The sequence below is a fragment of the Euprymna scolopes genome, chromosome 24, assembly GCF_053919585.1.
Source record: "Euprymna scolopes isolate OS-2025 chromosome 24, ASM5391958v1, whole genome shotgun sequence".
Lineage (NCBI taxonomy): Eukaryota > Metazoa > Mollusca > Cephalopoda > Sepiida > Sepiolidae > Euprymna > Euprymna scolopes.
Window position 1 is genome coordinate 58477531 of NC_136505.1, and position 25830 is coordinate 58503360.

The 25830-nt window shown below is 32.2% G+C and overlaps 1 protein-coding gene across 7 annotated transcripts in view; it reads left to right on the forward strand.

Moving 5' to 3' along the window:
- Positions 1 to 25830, forward strand: part of LOC145246729 (uncharacterized) — a 90535-nt gene that overhangs the window by 4199 nt on the left and 60506 nt on the right. For all 7 annotated transcript variants that reach the window (XM_080108479.1, XM_080108482.1, XM_080108480.1 and 4 more), the window contains exons 2-5: positions 15191 to 16226; positions 17977 to 18018; positions 21451 to 21592; positions 25105 to 25211. In XM_080108479.1, the coding sequence (XP_079964605.1) occupies positions 15225 to 16226; positions 17977 to 18018; positions 21451 to 21592; positions 25105 to 25211 (1293 nt within the window). In that variant the 5' untranslated portion in view covers positions 15191 to 15224. The remainder of the gene's footprint in view (positions 1 to 15190; positions 16227 to 17976; positions 18019 to 21450; positions 21593 to 25104; positions 25212 to 25830) is intronic.

Sequence of the window (25830 nt, forward strand, 5' to 3'; positions counted from 1 at the left end):
ATGAGTGGCTGCCAGGTATTCTGGTCAATCAGCAATGATATAAGCTTTATTTTGGAAGCATTTATGTATATCAATAATCTGCAAGCAATACTCTGCATTAAGTTAAACATAGTTGCATCTTCTCGCCAATCAATCCAAGTAGGATGATATCATCTACCTAAGCAAGGTTAGACACGTTCACGTTTTGCCCAACAACAACCCTTCATGATTTTGAAGAGCTTCATTGACTATATAATTGATTGCATAGTTAAAAACAGTGAGGGATAGAGCACAGCCCTGTCGAATGCCTGATTTCACCTCAAATGTCTTACTCCTCACCATAGACCCATATATATGGGTCCTTATAAGCCAATAGTAACATTCAATAATACTCAACAATTTTTTTGGCATACTATCTGCCTATATGATTTACCAGAGCGAGCCTCGATCAACAGTCGAATGCAACTGCAAAGTCAATGAAGCAGAGGACTGTGGGTTGCTGAAATGCCCAACAATTTTAACGGGCGTGCCAAAGGTTGAAGATCTGATTGGTATAACCCCTGCCTGGTTGAAAACCACCTTAGGGACGTGTATGGGAATCACAAAAATTTTGAAATCGACGCAGTAGGACTGCAAAGGCCTTTGTGACAGCATCAATGAGGCTTATTACCTGGTAATTTGAGCAGATTTTTCTGTTGCCCTTTTTGGAGAATGGGAGAAGCAGTGTCTCGTTCCAGTCAGAAGGGAATGTTTCAGTGCACCAAATTACCTCAAAGACTCTTAAAACCCACAGAGCAAGTATCTCAAGCACAGCCTTGTAGATTTCTGCCGGTATCCCATCCTCACCAGCAGCCTTTTTGTTTTGCAAGCGGTTAATTCACTTCATTCAGGACGATGTTGTAATCATATTCCTCAGGTCACATCCACATTCGCCGCAGGGACAGAGTGATTAAGCAGCTTATGTTCTTTCCAGCGCTTTAATCGTGGTTTCTAATGATAGTGCCGTCATGCAAACAAATTGTTTCACTAACACCTGATGCTCTATGGTTTGCCCACTTCACCATCCGGTAAAGTTTATGAGAGTCTCCACAGACTATGGCATGCTCTGTTTCTTCTACTAACTCTCACCTGTACACATTTCTATCAGTGCAGATTGAGTGTGATAACATGTTCCTGAACTTCCTGATAAATCAGTCCACTAAATAAAGTTGTGAGACGTAGGTCTTTCAGATAGTTGAGAGTAAACGAATGTACACATATCAAAGGCAATGGTAGGAACCCTAGAAACCGACCTAAAGTCGATAGTGAAATGGGGCTCCAAGTGGATGATAACATTTAATGCTGCTAAGACTTCTTTCCTTTAAAAACTACAAAAAATCTTTGCAACCACTGATTGCCATGATAAATAGCACCCTACCTGAGGGCTCATCCTTGAAACTCCTCAGCTTAATATTCACAGGCAACATGAATTGGAACAAATACGTTGAGGACATTGCCAAGGCTGCTGCAAAGAAGGTGGGCTCTTTCTACTGTGCCAGAGAGTATCCTATATCTTTACAAAACCAAAATACTCCTAATTTTTGCCACATCTAGATGAGTGCATCTACCACTAGTTTCTCGCTCATGCCTGGCCTTTCTGCTTATGTGGTAATAAAACTTCTCACATGCATTTGTGATGTTAGGCTGTATAAGGTGTTAACTTTGGTCAAAATCAGCTGTTAGATAAGATCCAATAAAGAGCCTCAAATCTAATAGATCTTGCATTATCGACCAAGTTCTAACCTCTGTCCCAGTGTTGCATCCCTGTGACTGTTTTACAAGTACTTTAATGGGATGTGCTCTGATGAACTATTAGTACTTGAACACCCCTCGATGTACATCCTCTCGACAAGCAGCAAAATCTACCCCTCCCTTACTGTTGAGGTCCATAGATGTTGCAAAACCTTCTACTCTGACAGTTTCTTCCCTTGAACTAGACTTTAGATTCCCTTCCCTGTTTCCTGCTTCCTTGACTGTACTAACTTGCAGATTTAAATGTAACATGAATAGATATCTCACTGTTCAATTTCCACAATCCTTTGTTAGGTACGATCCCAAATAGTAGCCCTTGCATTCCAAGTGACAATAGTCCTTGTTTGGGGTGAAAAAGTAAAAGAAAAATACAATACTGCAGAATGTCTAGAAGAAAACTAAACTATTGAGAAGATGGTGTGATAATGTAATTTGGAGACAGTTGATATGTTGTGAACCATATTCTGCAGAATGTGAAGAAAACATTTCATAATGAGTATCATTTTAAAAATTTTTTTAATCAAGTGAACATTTTATTTGGTTTCGTAAATTAAAATAAAATGCAACAAATTACATGAACAAATAAACACTGTGAAGAAAACAATAATTGAAAACAATAATTACACATTGAAAAGTATCAAAGTTACAAAAAATTACAATGTAAATATATTGGTAAAATAAAATGCAATGTAAATGAATTTCTGATTCAGTAACCCGAGTTTCATTTTGTGACTCTTGACCAAGCCAATATTGCCAACCATGAGAGCTGATCTTAAGAAGCACCTTTCTTTTTTTTTTTTCCATTCTCATTTTCTAAAGTTTTTAAGAATAAAAAGAAATTGATAGAATGTTAGCTCTGATCCCAGATGTGGCAGCAGTACTCTTATTTTATAATAAGAGTTAGATACATTATAGGTAAAGGATCGCATCAGGAGACTAGTACTTTTTGTGGCAGTAGAATGATCAAACCATTTTAGTAACCTTAGCAATAGATTTAATGTGAGTCTTAAATTTCACGTCTAGAGTAAAGGTCTTTCCTAGGGGCTTATCAAAACAGGGCTTTCTCAAGGATAAAACTAATTATTTCGATTGCGGGGAGTATTTGAAAAATTCAAATTATCTATTATTTCTCCAATCTTTCTCATTTAAATAGAAAAATCAGTAATGAGTTTTAATCTTCATTATGTTATTTATAGGATAATCTTTTTTTATTTTTTCATTTTATTAATTGACAATATGGAATTGTAGTCTAAGATTGACTGCATCATTCTTAATATGGCAGTCAGTCTTATCATTGTTAACTCATGCATTAAAGTAAAGGTTGCAGAGTATAATCAAATCGATTCCATGCATAGTGATTAATTCTGGTGTGCAAATTATACTTGATCACAATCCCGACCTTATTGAGCACTATGATAAGCTGGCATGCTAAATTTTAGAGTGTGACATTGAAGGAAACAATTTCTTTGAACTATGGAAGGAAAACAAGCCAGTTTGTTAACCTATAAGGTTGCATTAACTTTGACTTTGTTGTGGAAGTGACTGTGGTGTTAAAAGTTTGCATACATTTACAGTATGCCTATTGCATAGCAAAAGGTCATACAACATGAATTTCTAAATGTTGGAGAATGATCATCACAAATGTAACAATGAATATGAGGAGTTGATATCTTTTTAACTTATTGATTTCGCTCATTGTACTATATTTATGCTGAATGTGTGGGCATATATATATATATATATATATATATATATACACACATACACTAGGAGGGAACCCAACATTGACCGGGATTGAATGGTAATTGATGAATGTTCCACACTCCCATATTTCATTGTCATCGAAATCAGTGAAATCGCCCATTTTTTAATCAAATCAATTAATTGCCTGCTCTGGTTGAGGGCCAATTACAGTGCACCTGGAGGAAGCTTCATATGCCTTCCCGCAATGACTAAGTCCACGATACATTATAGTTTACATTGCACTGTAGAGAATCTACTACTGATTTTATAAAATTATTTTTATAATGGTTTTAATTAATATTTACCATGCAAAAGTGAAGTATCGTGCTCTAAACAGAAACATTCATTTCGAACGCACCCGTCACATCAAGAAACCTACTGTTGATTTTATATGCCTGGCCTTTCTGCTTGTGTGATAATAAAACTTCTTACACACACTTGTGATACTAGGCTGTATAAAGTGTTAACTTTGGTCAAAATCGCCTGTTTCTTCTTTCATCAGATTTTTTATTATCGATATTTATTGAAGACCTTCTGATAAAAACCTATCTAAGAACACTGTCAGATGAAGTAGATCTGTGCAAAATTTCATAAAAAATTGGCCCAGCCATTTCGGAGTTCATAGGGAACACATACACACACACGTACACACACACACACACACTACACACACACACACGTTCCTTTTATTTTTATTTATTTTTATATATATATATATATATATATATATATAAAATAAAAAAAATATCTTTCCTATCTATCTAGTATATCAATCTACCCACACTTTCATATCTTGTATGTATATTTACTTATATGCATTTACTTACTTTCTTTCTTGCTTTTTCCTGAATTTGCAAATACCGGCCATCCTCTCCCCTTAAATAAATTATATTTTTTATTTTTATTTATCTATTTATTATTCTCTATTTATTTATTTATTAATTTATTTATTTTCCATTTAGTGTCTTCTAACAACTCTTGCTGACATTTTTTTAAGTGATGACCTGTACATTTCAGTTGACCTATATTATTTTGCCCTATATATTTTTTTGCGCCTTTTAACATTTCCTATCTGGGTCATTTTGACATTTGGTTTTTCTATTTTATATTTAATTCTATCACTATTTAATTTTTTTTTCCTCTTCTTCTTTGATCTTTCTTATTTATATTTATGTCTCGGCAGTAGAGTGAAAAGCATATCTTATTTTTCTTTTATTAATATTATTGGAATTTTTTCCCTTTTTTCCCTTGTACATATTTTTGTGAATTATTCCATGGATTTCTGCCTTTGGATTAATTTGAACCATCTTCCAATTACGGGATTTCCTTGAAGTTTACTTGTGCAAATGGAAATTCAATTAACTTTCTTGAAGTTATATATTTGGATTTTACCGTCACTGGATTGTTTATCTTCCACCAGACTATCCATTCACGTGTAATCACCTTTTTCTTCACCGTATTCCCTCTGCTTCACTTTTTTCTTATCAAGTAAAATCTTTGACTTACTTGTTGTTTCATCAAATACTTTTGCATGCAAAATCTGATCCTACATTTTGCTAATTCCTACCCTCTGATGAGAAGGAAAGTATTTCTTCGAAACTCCGCAGATTAAGGACTATCCACTTATCAAGTGTTTCCTTTTCAGATTAAATATGTTTTTAACTCTTTTTCAAAGTGTTTTTTAACATGTTTTATTAACTGTTTGCTCGAATGTATGTGTATATATATATATATATATATATATATGTACATGAGAAGAGTTTGCCCATTGACCTCTGAAAATAATAGTTCAAGAAGCAGTAATAGTAATGAATCCGATTGGTTCGTAAAGTAGAATAAATACTACTTAGTGCAATTATATCTACTAAACATTTCATAAATTTGTGCAATCATATTTTACATGCTTTTAAGGATTTCAGTTTGATGTTCTCAAATATTTAGAATTCTTTAATCAATTTGATTTCCTTACCAACATTGTCTTTCCTTATATTCTTTGAATAACAAACCACCAATCACTGACATAAATCATAAAATGCATTTTTCAGATAAGCATTTGAGTAAATGCAAGTAAATATCCCTAAATTAGAATTTGACGCTCAGCTCTCCAAAATTTTGAATTAAAAAAAAAATCCGATTGATTTCTCTCTATCCCTTCTGTCTTATATGCATCCAATGAGCACTCAACAATCATCAATCATAGCATTATCATTTATCAAGATATGTCTAAAAATTCTTTTTTTTTTTTTTTTTTAATTTAGGGCCTGATAACCTCATTAGGGTTTTTAGGCCCCTCATATCTCTCCAAACTTAGATTAAAAAAATAAATAAATATAATTGATTCCCTTATATTCCACTTCCTTGTATGCTTTCAATGAGCTTCTCGCCATCATCAATAAACAAAACATTCCAAACCTCGAATCCATACTTTGAAGGAGGAAAAGAAAGTGAAAAAAAAAATATGTGACATCTTTGCCATTGTGTCCATCGCCAAACTGGAAGTGATGAGGGTTTAAATTAAGACTAGTCAATCAAAAAGAGGGGATGACTTTTGAAAATATCTGCAAATAAAGCGACCCCTCCTTGTAGAAAAGTGCCCTATTGAGTGAAGAAATTAATGTTTTTAGCCAATTTTTCGATATTTGTTGTTCAAAAGGTAGAGCTTCAAAATGATACCGATCTCGTGAAAATCCGTTGCCTCTGTCAAAAGTTTTAGGCAGACATACAAACATGCATACATTTAAACAGAGGCATACATACATTTAAACAGACAGGTGAGATTTATATTATAAACTAGCGAGGGGTACTCGGTGTTGCCCGGGTGTTTGGAAGTGTGTGTGGTTTTGGGTAAATAAAAAGAAAAATCGTTGGTTGTTAAAAAAAAACAAAAAAACAAAGCCTTGATGCTCAGTTGGAAAATAGTAAAGTGTGAAAAAAAAAACAAAAAAAAAACAGGTGCCCGTTTTTGACGAGTTATTGACATGAACTTTGAGTGCGGGGACAGTGTTTTATTTAACGCGAGTTTTTTTTTTTTAATACGAAAATACTTAATGCACATGCGGTAATGGTACGCGATAGCTATTCAGCAGTTAACATTTTCTGCGGGACAGTTTTTAATGAGGTCAATAAACGGGTTTGTTTGTTTTTAACTAACTTTGGAAAAAAACTGCTCCCTGTTTATTAGGGGGAGTGTCTTGTCTTGAAATGAAAGCAACCGTCTGATATGACGAAGCCGACATTGACTAAACGTTACATAGCTTTCTAGAGACCACTGGCCGTGGGCCAGTATTTCGAATCGAGTTTCGCTTTTTTTATATACCGAAAAACAAGTGCAACACGTGCAGATCCGAAAATGTTGAATAATTAATGTTTCAAAACCGGGCAAATTAAATAGAGGCAACCACCGTTGTTAAGTCATAGATATTATCATTTAGACGTGATATAAAAAGTTTTAAAAATGAGCGACGGCCTCGAGAATCCGCCGGAAAAAAGCCTTTTGAAGACATACAGAAAAAGCGAACACACATACACACATACATTTTCGCTTTTATATATAGATGCCCACTTTACTCCCTTTCTGAGTCCATTTTGTCTCAAGTCCACTGTATGACCTCTGTTCAAGTTAACACTAACACATCAATTAGTGTGTGACAAAGTGTGTGTTTTACTTTCATTTAGAAATATGGTAGAACCTACTTTCTATATTCTAATTCAAACCAGAAATGGCTTTGGGCAATTTAAAAGCTGTAAAATTATTTTCAAAGTTTCATGATAGTAATAAACACAAATGAAACATAATATTTGAGCTCTTTCGATGTCTGGAACAACTTGTCGGTCTATATGTAAAACATAATTTTAAAAATATTGACCAATTCTATGCTTTTGAGAGAAAGAAAAAACAATACATTGCATGGACACTATTCAGAACTTCCAGGGGAGATTTAACAAAAGAAAATTCTTTATACATAATGTGGGGTGTTGATTATCTCACTTCTTTTTATAGTCGCTTCTTTTCATCATCACTGTTTTGTCTCTGGTTGCTATACAATAAGCATTTTTTTATGCAGAAACGTTTGCTGAGTTTTTCAAGGTTTTATTTTGGAGAATGATTTAATGAATACGAGTACATCTGGGTGTTATATACTGTGTATATATACATATATATGTGTGTGTGTCTGTGATTGTCGCTAGTGTTCTTTTTTTAGTGTATCCACATGTCGATACGCATGATTACATCTAGTGTGTATATATATGTCGGTTTGTATTAATATAATGGTTCAAATAAATGGCTGAGTGTGAGTGGATGTATATACATTCAATAATAGTTCACTAACCATAGACAATAATGTACAAGAACAATTCTTTTTAATAAAGTGGCAAATAACATCTTTCAGGCCAAAAACAGGGAACATACCTTCTGCATTCACCCAGGACGCTGTATGTTCTATGGGAGGAGTCAGCTCAACCCATTCTGGGTGAATGTCACCTTAAGTCAAGTCAGATGTGTTTGAAAAATGTTAAAATTTACCTCTGTTATTTTTGACAGAATGGAGACTTGCTATTCTAGTATTATTATTATTCAGTTGCATGTTTATAAAGAATTGCTTTTAACAGTGTAATATGAGAGAGACATAGTTTACAATTTTCGTTTTTTTTTTTGTTTTTTTTTTTCAGCTGTAAAATAACATTATTTTCATTTTAACGAATCGCTCTCTCTTTTTTTCTGAAAACGTCGATGTTTGTTCTATTCACAAACTAGCAGGACTACCTGGCATTGCCTGAGGCCATTAAAACCAAAATAGAAAATGTTAAATAATGTCTAACATTTGTGCCTCCAAAGCACTATTAACCCCCCCCCCCCATGATGGAAATTTCTGTTTTTCATGTAATTTAACTTTTCAGTTACTAGCTGTTCTATGCAGGCTATTGAGCACCAAGGATTATGGCTCCTGGGCAACACTAACAAAAAGACAAAAGTTCTGGGTGACAGTGTGTTTAAACACACATAAAATTAAGGATGCCTTGTTTTACTTTGTGGAAAATATATTTATAGACAATAATCAAAAGAAAATGAAAAACATGTAAAAATAATACATGTTTTGGGCGTTGGTATTGCTATTATTTTTTAGGCGTGTAACATTTAACATATTATTCATTGAAGTTAATATTTCAGGCCCGACTGGTTTCGAATTGACTTTCCCAGATGTCTTTCTTGATTCATAATAATAGAAATCAATAGTTTTGTAGCTTGTTAACAGCAATGGTTGTTTGAAAATAAACTTGTGATTTGCTATTCATAAATCAGAAGTTTTTTTAAAAGCACCCCCCCCCTACACATACTCTTGGAATCATGTGCATCTCCCTCACTAATTTATGTTCTCTGATTTTTTATTAACAACAGCAAAATTAAACTATCTTTGCCTAAACAGGGCTCTACATTGTGAGTGATTTTTCAAAGTGACAACTACAAATAATGAAACACTTATCTTTTGGCGATTGTATTTCTTTCAATCTTCCAAAGCTCACTGCTGAGTGAAAAAGATCTTTTCAACTTTTTTTTTTATAAAACGGAAAAAGTTAAATTACTTAAACAATAAAAGTTTAATAGAACAATATACTCCCTTTTTTTTTTTATTTACACGAAGGCTGTTTAAAAAAACATCTCAAGAAACTAGAATGTTTATACCTCCAAGTATCAACATAAAATTGTTGTATATTTAGAATTACACTTATAAAAAAAAACACAGAAAAATCTTTGTGATGTACATACTTGTCACAGAATAAAGATGTCATATTCTAAAGATCATATGGGATTGGTTAGTAACTTTTCTATTTGGCTAGTAAACGAAAATATTTAGTTGCCAACGGTCAACTAAAGATAAATTTGTCCGTAGAGCCCTGCTAAAACATATGAGCAAGTATCTCTGAATGTATTATGATGATGTAAATGAAGGAAAAGTAAAATAATTAGTCATAACTTTGCTTTCTGTCAATTTGATTACATTGCATGTTCTTGAGAAGTTCAGATTTTGTATTTAGTCATTTTGACTATGCCGGCAACATACTGATCATAGGTGACAATTTTGCTGGCGTCGAGTAAGTAACTGACAAATTGCAGCACTTTTCCTGTGAATGTGGTAAAACTCAAGCTGCTGACAGTAGGATTTTTTCCTTCGGAAAAGCAGCCAATTGTCATGCTCTGTGTGAATTTTTGAGGAGGTTGAACATTCGAAATATCTCACACCTGTCATCATTGCAATAGCTAAGGGGGAGGAGTAGAGAGAGGAAGATATAACTGGCCATATTAGAAATGCTTGCCTTGCTTTTTACTGTTTACAATCTCCATTGTGGTCCACATGAGAAATTAAGCTAGCTACAAAAAATCTAAGTTTATCAATTTCTTGTTCGTACCATTGTCGAATACTGTCTTTGCATCCTCTGTAAAAATAAAATAAAAACAAAAACAATTAAAAAAAAATTATAATCAAAAGTATTTATGATATTTAAATTTCAACACTTTATAAGATATCCAATTGATTTGATTTCATTACAAAACTGATTTTTAAAAATAATTTCTTTTGAGTTGTCAGCTATATTGGTTTCAGAAAAAGACAAGAAATGTTGTTCCAAACAAAATGGCAGTCAATCTAGAGAAGTTTTGAATTGTAAAAACTAAGATAAAAATGAAGAATACAGGGTGGTCAAAAAGTCAGGTAACATGTTAAAAGTAGAAAAAACAATATGATCCATTATAATCTCTATTCGTTTAATATTATTTGTTTAAATATTTGAGTGTAATATATAAACTACCCCTCCTGATTTCTGGCTTTGGGGCTATGTAAAGGATAGCGTTTATGGCAAGAAGCCTGATACAATAGCGTCTTTAAAGTTATTTATTGAAGAGGAGATTGCGTGGATATCAGCTGACATGATTACACGTGTTACACAATCAGTGGTTAATCGCTTCCAGCGATTGATAGAGAGAAATGGACGACAATTAACAAAATAAACATATTTCATGTTTGTTTCATTTTATATTTCAATGTATGGTACTTAAATATACGTGTATTGCTAATATCGTTTTTCTTTAAAATGTTACCTGACTTTTTGACTACCCTGTAGTTTCCGGTAGATAATTAATCCCAGAATTCTTGAAGAGAAAAGTTCCTTCTCGTGTGAAGAATGAAAAGTATGTGCAGAATTCTAAAATATCCAGTATGTTTTATTGAGTGATTCCAGTTTCTGATTGGTCAATAGTAGAGCATCATTCCATTGGATTGTCAGTTCCTAGGATCAGAGTGTATTATCTGTTCTGATGCTACACTCAAGTTAATTTGTCGTTAATCAATGGAGGAGGAAACCCTTCTATACTAAAGCAATTTTATTTTTGCATACTTCTAGAGTGCTCCTTTTTGAGGAGCTGGTTCCCTCACATTAAAAACAACTTTGTGTCACATTTTTTCCCCGTGGGAAGCAAATAAATAACTACTTTCTTCCTTATATCAAAAAATTAAGGTTCTTGTCCAAAATTCCCTCTATATAAAAAAATAAAGAAAAATCTATGATATATATATGTACTCTTATCGAAAAAAAAAAAAGATATGTATATTTCAAAAATCACATAAATTGATCAAGTAGTTTTATTTTTATTAAGAAAATGATTTTAAAGCAATTAATGGGAATTTGTAGGTATTACAATATAAATCTCGCAAGTTTGAATTATTGAGTTATCTTCATTTTTTTGCGATTGTTTCCAAAAGGACAGCAAGACGGTTGCTCCTGGTTACTCATTCTTTTCAAATTCAAACTAAAACTACTGGATCAATTTATGTAATTTTTGGAATATGATATTTTCATTTTGTCATGGGCACATACATACAGATTTTTCTTTTCTTTTTGTTTTTTAATATGGTGGAATTTTGGACAAGAACCAAAATTAATTTAAAGAAAAGAAGAGAGTGGGGTCAACAAAAATATCAAATACTCTTAGACAATGTTGAGTAAGTACATCTTATAGCTTAGCTTGGTTTTAAAAGTAGTATTTAATCATATTCTTGTGATCAACCTCACAGCCCAGTGATGTTTCCTGCCAAATTTGGTGCCATTTTAACAAGTAGTTTCATGCAAATGTCTACAGAAATGACATTATCAAGACAATTGAAACTAAACAGGATTAAAGTTGGCTGACATAAGGTTGATTCCTCCAAATTTGGACTCTAAACAATTTTGCAAATGTTCAATCTGTGCACTGCTTGATACATGATCACCTTCCAATGTTATTGATTATCTGAATATTTTTCATTTGCGCAGAGAGACTCGAAACGAGTCTTCTGTGTTGTCTAAATCTACGTTACTGTTAGTGAATTTTATAGAACTCTGTTACTAATGTATCCTACAGTCTTGTTCAACTGTGTTTAAACATGCTCCCAACACCTAAATCTATTCCCCCCCCAATGAATGGAATTTCTATACCTGTAAAGATAAGCACATCATATATTAACACATGAAATACTGACTTGTTTAAACAAATGTTACAATTTAGTAATTTGACCAGAAACTAGCAATGTTACTAGATTATAAAATTATATTTATTTTTTTTTTTAGTATCTATTATACTAAATCTGAATCAATCAACTTTTGTCTCTTTTAAGGTTTTTTCCCTATATATTTTAATCATAAAAAGTGCTTGCTAAAATATTCTTTATTTTTGGGATTGAGTTATGTTTAAATAAAATTTCATTGAATTGTTGTAATCTATATATCTATAAAAGTGAAATTCTGTGTATGTACATTTCCCTACTAAACTACTGTCAATTTTCGGTCTACAGACTCGAGATTTGACATAAGGGGTATTGAGATTTGGGAAAATCTATTTAATCGGTTTTCGGCCAGAAATTTGGCTGTCAAGGAGTCAAAGTTCAATGATTTGACCTTTGAAAACCCTATCATACTCCTTCGCCAATTTTGGATCTAAACATTTGAACACATGGATCAAACTTTTTAATTTGGTTTGAGCCCAAAACAATAAATGTTAAGGTGTCAAAATTGAGGTCAAAGTTTAAAAAAATTGACCTCTGCAGTCTTTACCAAATTACTCAGCCAATTTTTGGTCTAAACATTTGAAATTTTACATAAAGTGTTTTCAGACATAGGGCAAGCTTTTTAATTGGTTTTTGGCCAAAAAATTTGGCTGTCAAGGGGCAAAGTTGAAAGAGCTACTAAATTCCTCCACAAATTTTGGGTCTAAACACTTGAAATTTTAGATGTAGATCACCTGGACATGAGTCAAACTTTTTAATATATATATACATATGCACATAAAGTTATGAACAGTACATAGGACCCAAGCAAAGCCGGGCTGAACTGCTAGTTAACTACAATTTGAAAATAACTCACCAAGTGACCCTTCTTTTAGTAAGTTTATATCACTCACCCTCTTCACTCTGTTGTTTCACTGTTCCCACTCTTATTTTATAAGGTATTTATCACATGTTGCTTCTGTAAATGAAAGGTCATAACCCACCTCATCTCTTTATGCTTATATTGACAATAAAAGAGAAGAGTGCAAGTAACAACAAAAGTGTCCACTCTACTTTCTCTGAGTTGTTCTCTCACTTCCTTTCGTTGTTGCTTCCTTTAATTTTCATCCTCTCTGTATTGAGACAGTGAAAAGATAAGCAAATATAAAACTCATTGGAATGGACCATTATAGAAAATATAACCACACATAGTAATACTATTTAACCCATAATTGAAGGGGGAAAGAAAGAGATAGAGGTAGTAAGCAGAAAGACAATGATTTTGGATTTTGTTGCTTTTCATTTATCTTAAGACCATTGGCTAGGGAGTGGTGGGTTTCTGGAAAGATGGTGGATTCCTTCTACCACTCCAGAAGATATCTCACTACTGATGCGATTCTCTATCTATATAAAAACCACGTCCAAGAATGGAATACTGCTGCCATATCTGGGCAGGAGCTGCTAAAAATAGCCTATCCTGCCAGTCCAAAATAGACTTTGTGGCTTAGTGGGGGATGCCCTTTTCTCTTCCCTGCAACCTCTCTCCCACAGAAGAGACGTTGCGAGCCTGTCTTTGTTTTACCGTTATTTCCATGGCAAGTGCTCGTCTGAGCTCCAATCTCTGGTCCCCCCCTCGCCAATCTTTTACGAAAAACACCCGTCTAGCTGAAGCCACTGTCAAAATTTTCCCCGCTCTCTATTTGTGCCTAAATCAAAACGTGGATCCCATGAACACAGCTTCTTTCTTAGAACAGCACGCCAGTGGAACTCTGTTCCGTCTGCCTGTTTCCCACCTGACTACAACTTGGATGTCTTCAAATCCAACGTAAACAAATTCCTGATGAACCGCTCCCTTAAGTAGACACTTTATGAAATCTCAACACTAACGTACAATGTACTGTACATGCAATAACCCTTATCCCTGAATGGCTTCCGGGCCTTGATAAGTGGTGACCTCCTTGTAAAAAAAAAAAAAAAATTTCATATCGGTTTCTAGATTTAATACTTTCCTGTGAAGCACTGGAAGGTTTATTTATTAAATTGGGATCCTGGAAGAATTCTATATAAAGTGAAGGTCTAAGAGTGAATAATAGCAAAACAAAACAATGCTTGTAGTGTTGGAAAGTTCTTAGAAAAAGGACAAGTTTAGTTTCTGGAAAGGGAGTTGGAGCAACTCAATTGAGTTCACAATAATTGTGATGGAATTATAGGTAGGTTAATTTGTGTTCAAAAAGTGTAAAACAATGGATAGGAATAAAAACTTTAGCAAAAGTATATTTGGAGACTATTGAGATGGTTCAGAACTTTTGTTAGGGATACCATTGTAGTACATGATGGTAGGTGGTAACAGTGTGTTTGCAAGAGTTAGGAATGGATGGAGTAAGCTTGGGAAACTTCTGTCATTATTAACCAACAAGGTGCTATCATTGTTGACAAAGGGATGAGTGTATCAGGTGATAACCAAGGAAAACATTGGCAGAAGTGATAAGGATGAATTTGAGCGAGGGATAAGTCAATTTTTATGTGTGCAAAGAAAATAATGTAAGAATAAAAAGGGAAATATCACTCATCAGAATCAAAGATCGATCTATTAGATGCAATGCTATTTAAGTCTAAAATCCAAAAACAAACATCCAGCTGACTTTATTTGTATATATGCTGATGATGTTCTCGACATATGACCAAACAAAGTAGTCCAGCAGGTTCACGTACTGATGAATAAATATTTATTGTTTTTAAACTTTTTGTAAAACTTAAATCTCTAAATCATAATAACATCAAAATAAAATGTAAAATTATTTTATTTGTGTAAAACAAACAAATCAAAAATTGAAACTTTGCATTAATTCACTGATAACCTTTCGAAGAATGCAGTTTATTTACAAGATTCTGAAAAAAAATGTTAAAAGCTAAATAAAACATTTTTGTCAAGAAAAATACTATCAAACATTATTGTTGATTAAATAAAAAGTAGAATATAAAAAGTGTCTTTTTAAAATCTTTAATTTTGAGAGCTGAAGTGTATAGAGATCCACTTTTCTACATTTCTTCCTGAACAATGCTGGATGTATCTGTACTAGTTTATCTATATAAGATAGATGAATTGTTTTAGTGGAATCTTTATTGTGCTTTTATTAATAATGCATTCTTTTTCATTGTAGGTGGAACTTTTTTGGTGGCCCTCACGGAACCCCGATGGAGGCATCTGCGAGTAATGATTCTTGGGAAGATGAGGCAAATTCAGACAGAGCAGCTTCCAGTGATGAGAGTGAACATGTTAGCAACAGCAACAACAATAGTGAAGAAGATGGGGAGGAGGAGGAGGACGAAGATGAAGAAGAAATTGATGAGAATAGATCATCTCCGGTAAAGATGGGTAAAGAAGATGCTCTGGCAAGTGAGCCAAATGAAGAAGACACGGCAGACCTCTCTGATCTGGACAGTTCCCAAGGAGATGACAAAGGGAAGGGGGAGACAAATATTCATGATGATGAGGAGGATGATGATGATGAAGACGATAAGAATAAGTTAGATGATGAGGGAAATAACTTAGAAAACGAAAGTGCAGAAAAGGACTATGAAGAGGGTTTGCTGGCTGAGGATGATAGTGCTGATAACGAGGAAGGTCTTTTAGATACGTCGGATGAAACGAAAGATGATAACAAAGGTTTGTCATCTGAAGAAAATGTGTCCAGTCCTCCAACAGCTGGGGATGCATCAACTGTTGTAGAAAAGGAAGGGAAAAAAGATGAAGAAGAATGCAGTGAACAGGGGGAAGTTGATGCCACTGTAAAAAAACCTGAAGACAGTACAGGTGAAAAGGCATCCGATGAGGACGAAGGGGATGATGACTTAAAGCCTGTCTCTCTACAAGTGACGATGGAATGTAAAAGTCCAATCAGAGCAGTTGTTGATTGTCACAGGAATAATTCGCCCGAATTTGGTGATGAATGCGAACGGACAGTCATCGAGGACAAAGTAAAGATTAGCCCGATTGAAGAGCGGCTAACTGAAAAGCGAGTGGTCAAAATAAGAGACAGCGCCAATTTGCCTCAAGGTTCTCTGTCTGAAGAACACATTGAACTGGATTATGATGAGGAAGACATGGAAGAGCAGCCCTCCACACGGACAGTTTCTATGGAAGCAAAGACAGACAAAGATGATAAGGATGATGGAGAATGGGGTGAGGAGAGAAAAGTAAGTAATTTTTATCATGTTGTCTTCATGAACTTCATTGATAAGACTCCAGACTTTCATATTTTTTGAGCTAAAATAAAATGTAGTACTCATTCTATGTTGTAGTCAGCTAGCATACTTCCTAACTTCCAGCATGGCAACTTACCAGAAGCGGCAACAAAGCAAATCAGTTCCTTCACTTCTATTGTTCTTTAGTATTTCTATTGTGAAGCAATCAATTGAAATAAAATATGAAAGGACGTTGTTGAAAAATATACAATAAAAATTAACAAAATTGTACAGATAAAAATAACACATTTAGTCTTTATTTGCACTTTTAATGACAAAATTTAAAAGTTTTTATTTTATTTGAAACTTTATAAAAAATATGTTTATAAAGTTATAAATATACATTTTTTTTTATTCTAAAATAAAAGTTCTTTTGTTTTAGTTTATACAATAAATATGTCTATGACAGTATAAAAATAAAATTATTGTAATCAAAATAACAAATGAAATTATTGAAATCAAAATAACAAAATTTCAAACATTGTAAAACAAAAACCTATCCAATACAAAACATTCTCATATAATTTTAAAAGATTTAAAAAAGAGTTTTTAATAATTCCCCCCCCCCCCCCAAAAAAAACTAATTTCAATAATTCTTAATTAAAATAAGACTGAAAAAACTTTTCAATGATTATTAAATAAAAAACGATGATCGAGAAACGTAATAAAAAAAAAAAGGGTACATGCACAGGGGAGATATAGACGCGAGAGAAAAAAAAACGAAGGAACTGATTTGCCTTGTCACCATTTCCTGTAGCAGCTACGCCGGAAGTTAGGAAGTATGTTAGCTGACTAATCTTATTCTGATCTTAAAAGGGGGAAGTGGAGGAGGAATCTAGACTAAAGCATTTTTTTCTTCCTGTCTAGAGTACTTCTTTTTGGGGAGCTTGATTTTCCCCACATTAAAAAACCATCCTGACTTCTAATTTTTCCCTCATTGGAGGCTTGGTGTTATCAGATCAGACCGTTTGAAGATACTGGCTTCTTGACCAAAAATGCACCAAACTTTGATGCTATTGCTTTTTTTCTTTTCCCTCTGCAAAACTCAATCATGTTCTGCAAAGTCAATAACAAAAAAAATTTTCTTCTACAAAATGGCCAAACCAAGCACCATATTTGAAGATATATAAAGAATTGAAACATAAAAACTTTTTCCAAAATTATTGGATTCGGTATTAAATAACTCCAAAAGGGTTCATATGTTGCAAAACAAAACGACCAACCAAACCAAACCTTGGGGGAGGCAAGTAAATAAGGATTTTTTTTTTAGAAATCACTGACTCAAATAGAGCTTTAATAAATAAAGAACATGAATCTAAAAACGTTGTACTAATGTGGAGTTGAGCTATTATTATGGCTTTTAAAATAAGCAAAATTTGATCAGCATTTAATAGATCACCTGTTGGTTCTGTATTTTTTATATATGCTATTGAAGTCAAATAAGTGAAATGCAGTTTGGTTTTATTCCTGGTGCTGTATTTATCCCGAGGCATGTAAGAGAAGTATTAGTGAGAAGAATCTGTATTTTTCTTTTACCGATTGGGAGAAAGGTTTTAATAAAGTGCTAATGATATTATTTTTTTCTGTTGAGTAAGCACTTGCAGAGTATAGAAAATCAGTTGCAGTAAATACAAATTTAATGTTTCTGTTGTCAAAGACTAAATTAATATAATGCAACCATATGTATTTTTTTAAATTCTAGGATGATGGTTTATCTGATAGAGATGATGGTGAAGTTGAAGATGTAAGTATTTTTAGTACTATCTTTCATTTGGGGTGAAGGTGTCATAATTGGATTAATGGATGCTGTCATGGATAGTGAAGAAGTTTGTTCCTATCCAGAGTGCCCCTTATTGGGGAGCTAGATTTTCCCTACAAGATTATATGTTGAAATATTTAAATGACTATTACTTTTAATACAGAAATTACATTTAAAGTTTTGGTATACTGTTCTTCTATGTCCATTTTTCCCCCATGTTTTTCATCAAAATAAGCTTATTTTCATCAGTTACATGTTTAGGAATCCTATACTCCGCTATAGTCTTCATTTTTATATCAATGCAGAATACATTAATATGGAAATGAAGTTCACATAACTACTAAAAGACAATCATATCATAATGTGAACATTGGTTAAAAACTAAAAAAATATAGTAAACATGTACGATATTAAATCAGGATGGTGGTAAATTTGGGAGGAGACATTATTATTATTATTATTTCACTCACTAGTTGTCTCACAGGCCATCATCAGTGATCACTCACTGGCAGTAACCTGTGGTATTCGCTGGAGATCGAGTGACAAGTCTCCCCAGATTTCCAGTGTTCTTCACCTCTTGACCATGTGTGCAGATGATTGCATGTTATTGCAACAGCCGTTTGCCATTGATTTCTCATTGGCATTGGCCATTGTTGTTTCCTGGGGGGGGGGGACAAAATGCTTCCCCAAGGTACCAGATTTGAACTGCACATTTCCAATGGAGATCTCCACCTCGGACTTTCCATCTTCCCTGACCCTTCACAACTAGTTGGTATGGCACCAGTTGATGTCATATGCAGTTTTTTTTTTTTTTTTTTTTTTTTTTTTTGCACTTCACGGGGAGCGTGGACCCTACGTAAACGGGTTTTGATTTGATGGCTGCTCCCTGAGGATTTCTTTAACTTTCTTCGTATATATTTCATACACTTTTTTGTAATTGAGCGTGTATTTATTTAATTTTTTAAATTTTTTTTATTTCTTTAATTAAATTTGATTCATACTTTTATTTATTTTATTTTCATTATTATATTTCCCACACTAAATATTTTAAATTTTGTGTTATATTTATTATTTCATACATATTCAAATAATGCTTTTGGCCTTTTTTTTCCTCAAATTTAATGTACTCTTTATTTTTAGTTCATATCAAAACTTTAATTAAAAGTGATTAGTTAATGAATTTGTGTTTGTATGTCTCGGGAGAGAATAGAGAATTTCCTATTTCATTTCCCATTTCAGTCATGTAAATTATTTACAGATAAAATGTTATAAAACAAACAAACAAACCTTTAAATATATCTCAAAGAAATAAATTACGCCCTGTGCTAAAATATTGAATTCATCGATCATTTTAGTTAAAAAAAAAAACTGTTGTGAAAAATGCGTGTAACTTTAAAATATTTGGAAATACTCAATGAAAAGTTTTATTTATTATTTAAAAAATGGAATGAAAAATATTCTCATATAAAAATTGTTTATTTTGCAGTTTAAAAACATAAATAAAATGAAATATGCAATTTTCTTCGATAGAAATAAAAATTCAAAAACAAGTCCATTTACTGTTGTATTTTGTTAGATTAAAATTATCCCAATGTGCAATTATATAATCATCCAAATGGAGAATTGTTTTTTCTCTTTAGGAGGAAAAAAACATGCATGTTTGGACTAGTTTCATAAAATTACCAGCCATTTTTCAAGGCAACAAAAAGTATGTTTATGGCCACATGGTTGAACACCAGAAACTTTAGGCACCCTTTACGTACTGGTAATGACGTCACGCTGTCATGTTCACCGGCCTCCTTTCTCAGTAGCCGTGGTTGAGTTCCTATAAAATTTATTGTGCTTTTAGGAAAGGTATAAACCTCTAACTTCCCTCTCAAATGCTATGAATAATATAGCAGCTTATTCCACAAATTGTGTGCAATATATTGTTTACAAAAGGTAAACTAAGAAACAAAATTTTAAAAAAATTTATTTAAAGGCAAAATTTTCTCTTTTCAATATTAAGATGATATTATATAATTTTATAACAAAGATTCATGTAATAACTTGATGGTGTATAAATGGAGCTCATTTAATTTAGCGTTAACAAATTCAGGGAACAAATTTACATAAATTCAGTAAAATGACAGTTTTTATTTGCATACAATTGTTTTGGCCTATCTAAATTTTTCTTATTCAATATTTTTATGAAGGTGTAATAACTTACAAATGGCAATCTTCAGATTGATTCCTGGTGTATTCAGATTTTCATTATCGGCAATTACAGTTTGATTATAGGAGAGTTTATCTGAGGGAAAGACGTATCTCTCTTTCTCTCTCTCTCTTTATATATATAATGTTTTCCAAAGAGGCTTTTCTAAAAACCTCAAAAGCATCTTCCAAAACTCAAAAATTTCTAAAAGAAATTCTTAGAAAACTTGAAAATCACCTCACCCCAAATGAAATCTCCTTCAAAAGATTTCTCTAAAATCTTTTCAAAAACCATATGTGATTAAATAATAAATTGTTAACTATTTTTCACGAGACACACACACAGCAGTTTTTTTTTTTTTTTTTTTTTTTTTTTTTTATCTGTGACTGGACTCTATATGTTGCACAAAATCAGAAGTTTGTACCATTTTTAACTATCATTATTTGCTTACAAGCAACAACCAGGCATTTTATTATAACAAAAATCTTTTTAAAATCCTTTTAAAAGAATTTTTCCAGAAAACTTTTTAAAATCTTAAACAATAATAATTGGTAGAAGTAGGTTGACTGAAGCTATTACTCCTACACATGTGCAAATATACATTTATACCTTAAATTTGCTTAATTCTTAATGTCTTCTTATCCATCTGTCGATAGTTCAAACAGTAACGACCAAGGCTAGAGCAGTAAATGTTTTAGTTTCGATTCTAACTGCTGGCACCCAAGTCATTTTTTTTTTAATTTTGAAATCATTACTATATATTGAGTACTATATAATAATCAATAGAGAATTTGCTCTATAATAAAAAGTATGGAATCTGCATGAATTAAAATATCATATTTAAGCATATTTTACGACTGGGTAATGCCGAGCGGCCTGCTAGTTTATAGTAATTTCAACATGACATGCAAGTATGTGATTGTGCTTTTACTTGAAATGCATTTTTCGAAATTCCATTATACTGCACAAGCACCATTGTTTTTTAATAATTAAATTCAAAACAAAAAACAACTTTTTCTCAAATTAAACAAGAAAAATACTTAATTCAAATTTTTTTTAGAAATGATGCATAAAAAAATATAGTATAATTTTACAAATTAACGCTAAATTTTTGTTTCATGTCTTGAAGTATTTTAAAATGTGTTTTCCACAATTTCAGTTTTAAAATTTCTCTAATCCACACTTTTTTATCTTTATATTATTTTTTTTTTTTTTAAATCTAGGATGATGACTGTGAGGAAGGAGAAATCAGAGAACCAGGCAGTAAAAAACCTTTTCAGAAACCCCTTTGCCGTTTTTTTTCCAAAGGACATTGTACCTGGGGTGCTTCTTGTAGATTTCTACACCCAGGAGTCAATGATAAAGGTAACAATATTTGAGTACAAACTTATATTTATATAGACATATATTTATTTATATATATATTTATATAGACATATTTATTTATTTATTTATAAAGACATAACAAGCGAAATACACGAGCTGAAAAGGACTGGAAAGACTCCTTTCATTGAAAATGCTAAGTTTCTATTTACAATATAAGAAATATGCATAAAAAGACTGTTAAAATAAAATGGAAATCATTGCAGTAGAAAACAATAAGAACTAATAGTGCATTATTGATGTTATTTTGCAATGCAATATGCAAATTACTTAACCTTAAGATTTTAATCCCATATTCCTGATTAATACATTAGATAGCTATTGTTTTATCCTGAATATAAATTTGACATTTTAATTAGTGATGGGACACTTTCAATATTTTTCCTTGATTTTGTACTAAATTAGCGATTTCGATTCTATAAATCTCTAAATATTTAACTATAGAGTTGCTATTTTTTCTCGATTAGTATAAAAACATGTTAAATGCACAGATATTTTCTCAAACATAAAAATAAACTTGTGGGAAGGTAATCTATAGATTTTAGTTTTACTGGGAGTTTAAAATCAATAAATATTGTTTTTTTTTTTTTATTATTTCTACCACCAGTGAAAGATTTTGTTTGAAACAAAATCAAATAAAAAAGAATCATTTCTGGCATCAGAAAATAAGTACGATTTTTTTTTTTTTTTTTTTAATTTCGATTAATCGTCCCAACACTAGTTTTAATTTCATTGTTAGTTATATAGTAGATGGCCCAATTTTATAGAGATTGTGCATACGTTCACATAAAATTTTATAAGGAGATATATTTGCTCTATTGATTTTTCAGTATCTACTTCAATATATGAAGAGCTACATAGTAACTTATAAAAATATATATGGCAATTAAGCTAAGCAGAATTTTCATCTTCTGTGTAGCTTAAATTCCTTATATATTTTCATAACTTATATATATTGGTGCTTCTCCAGAATTGGGACGAGATTTTGGAAATCGTAAAACTGAATTTCACATGAAAACAATGCTATCTACATATTCCTTGTATTTTTAAGATGATTATATCCAAAAATTACGAAAATTGATGAGGTAGAAAATTATTTATTAAAGAAAAAAAATAGAATTTAATGAAAACAATCGTAAAACACAGGAAAGTTCAACAGGGAGGTAATTTTCCGTTCACATTAAACAAATATGGCAGCAATTTTTCACCTGCTAACACGATTAAAGTTGTTTTTTTAATAATTCAGTAATATTCAGGTAATTTCTACTGCATAACTTGGAAGCTACCATTGTAACTTATTAGGATTGACAAAAAAAATCAGTTGAAACCATTGTTTTTTATCTGACAACTCCATTTATCAACTACAAAATCTTGTCCTAATAATGTAGAAGTACCTCTGTGTGCATGTCAGATATCTTTAGGGGATGATAATCCAACATTATATATAAATAAACATAAAGATAGTGGGAAAACCCAGAAAGAAAGATTTATTTGAACAAAAGGAGATTAAAACAGTCATAGTTTGATTTAATATCTTGCCCCAAGTACAAGTATTATCAAGAATAATTGTGATGAAATAACAATCAATCAATGCATTCAATACCATTAAGGGATTAACAGGTTCAAATGCGAGGTAGCTAGATAGGGAAGAATGTTAGAGTTGAAGACTGGTGTGTGGGTAATGTTGATGTGATGGATGCTTTAACATGAAATTGGTGGTTAGTTAAAAATGTTGTCTCTTGTTCAGAATTCCCCTTATATTAAAAAAAATGAAAATATAGAAAAATTTGTATGGTGTACCTATTTGTGATGAAATAAAAATATTAAAAAGAAAATCAAATTTAATAAGGATTGTAGGAGTGACTGTCTCACCCACCATTTTGAAAAGAAATCTGCAGAAACAAGGGAGATAATTAAACAATAATTCATACTTACTAGATTTAAGTGGTAATGCTTACAAATTTCCATTAATGGCTTAAAAATTATTTTCTTTATAAAATTATTTTTGGAATATGATATATTCATTTTGTCATGGATATGTACATCATAGATTTATTTTTGTTTTTAATATGGGGGAATTCTTGAAAAAAAAACTTCTGTAGCAATTTGCTAGTAATGTTGTCAGGGAGTAGATGGTAGAGATAGGTGGGAAATAAGGGGTTAGGAGCATAATCACATGATAACAGATTCATAATGGGAGATGCGTTTGTAAATAGAGGTATGGTAGTGGGAACTTTGTGGTGGCTATAGTAGCAAAGGAATAAAAATGTGAGAGTAGTCAAGAGGTTGATGTGTAAGAATAATGTGTATATAGTGAAGTTTGAAGAAAATTTAGATTGGTTTAACCATAGTTGGAATTCAAAAAAGTAATCCAATACTATATTTTTAGCAATGAGGCTGGAAAACTGAAAGAAACTGGTACACTGCTGATCTGACTTTCGAATTGTGAGATAAAGTTTGATTCTAAGCAACGTCATTTGTTTGCATCATATGCAAATTTAATCATTAAATTTGTGGTTAAAAATTAACATGTGCAAACATAAAGTATTTTGTAGGTCACTTATTTTTATGGACCTCTTATGTTAGTTTATTCTTTTGTTGAAGGATGGTTTGATTTTCACACTTTAGAAATTGTTAGTCATCACATAGAATTGTGTATATGTCTGCTTGTGTAGTGCCAGGATTTTTTAATTATGAACCAGGTAGACTGTATTGCCTTAAAATCGTATCTGGTGAAGACGGTTTAAAAGTGGTTGTTATATGTTATAAAGTAGTGATAGTTTGCTAGGAGGGTGGAGGATTTTGTGTTATGGAAGGGTGCCTTTTTTCTAGCAGTTTAAAAGGAAGTATTTGGGATATTTAAGGGAGACTTCTATTATGAATTCGGGTAGAATTGAGTGGAGAGCCATTCTAGTAATAGAAAAATGACCTAAAAAGGGATGACAAAAGAAATAACTATCATAGAGAAAAGAAAATTATCCAATTGCGAATATTAAATGTAGTTGTCCAAGCAAAATTGACAGCATCGATCCAGTCAGAAGCTTTGAATTGTAAAGAATTCGAGGTTAAAATGCAGTGATCTTAATCTAGTCAGGATCAGCAGAGCATAGTTCCCTTTTCATGCCAAGAAAGCTATGATTGAGAAATTCCAAGAAATTCAGTATATTTTATAAAACAATTCTGATATCTGATTGATTCGTTCTTATCCCCTTGTTATACATATAATTGTCCAAATCTTTGTGATCATACCCTTAGAGAATGCCAAAAATATTGCAACAGTATGATTGTGTCTCGGTTAAAGTACAAGCTTTGCAGAACTGAGTGGTTCTTGCAGAGTGTTTCACTAATGCTAGTACAGAGTAATGATCCTCCCCTTCCAACTCTGTTTGTCAGAAAACCAGCATTTTAATTTAATGATTGTCTGTGTTTTTCAATTCTAATTAATACTGCCTATTAATTATAAACTCATTTTTTTTTCTTCTCTCTCTCTCTAGGAAATTATCGATTAATTGAGCGTCCTGGCTTTAACAATGGATTTGGTATAACAACTAATTTACGGGGACGCAGGCCTCCATTTGGACCAACTCCGTGGGGGTCAGAAGTAAGTTTGATTTTTGATATTTCAGTTTTTTATTGCAAAACTGTAAAGTTGTAAAACACTAAAAGAATTGTTTTAATTATTATTTTTATTAAATGAAATAAATTTCAACATTTGTAATATTTTTAGATGACAAATATTTTATATATATTTGAAAAGTTTAAAACATCTATCACTCAAAAATGAAATTTTATTTTAATAGTATTTATGCAGTGATTCTGATAGGTTTTTAATGTAGTACCACAGATGGTGATTTATTGGGTATTTAACAAATTCAGTTGACCTCTATTATATAAATTTTACTGTTAAACTGCATGACTCCAGAATAAAATTTTATTATACAGTTTGTTTCTTAGTTTACAAAGATGTTATTAAATTAATAAATTGAAAAAAAAACTAGTAATTTTACTGGAATATATTTTAGAATTAGAACTATTCTTCAACTCCTTGGCTTAACATTCACGGGCAACCTGAATCAGAATAAATACATTGACGACATTGCTACGGCTGCTGCAAAGAAGGCAGGCTCTCTCTACCATGCTAGAAAATTGCTCACACCTGAAAGTATCTTGCATCTCTACAAAGCTACCATTCACCTATGCATGGAGTATTGTTGCCATAT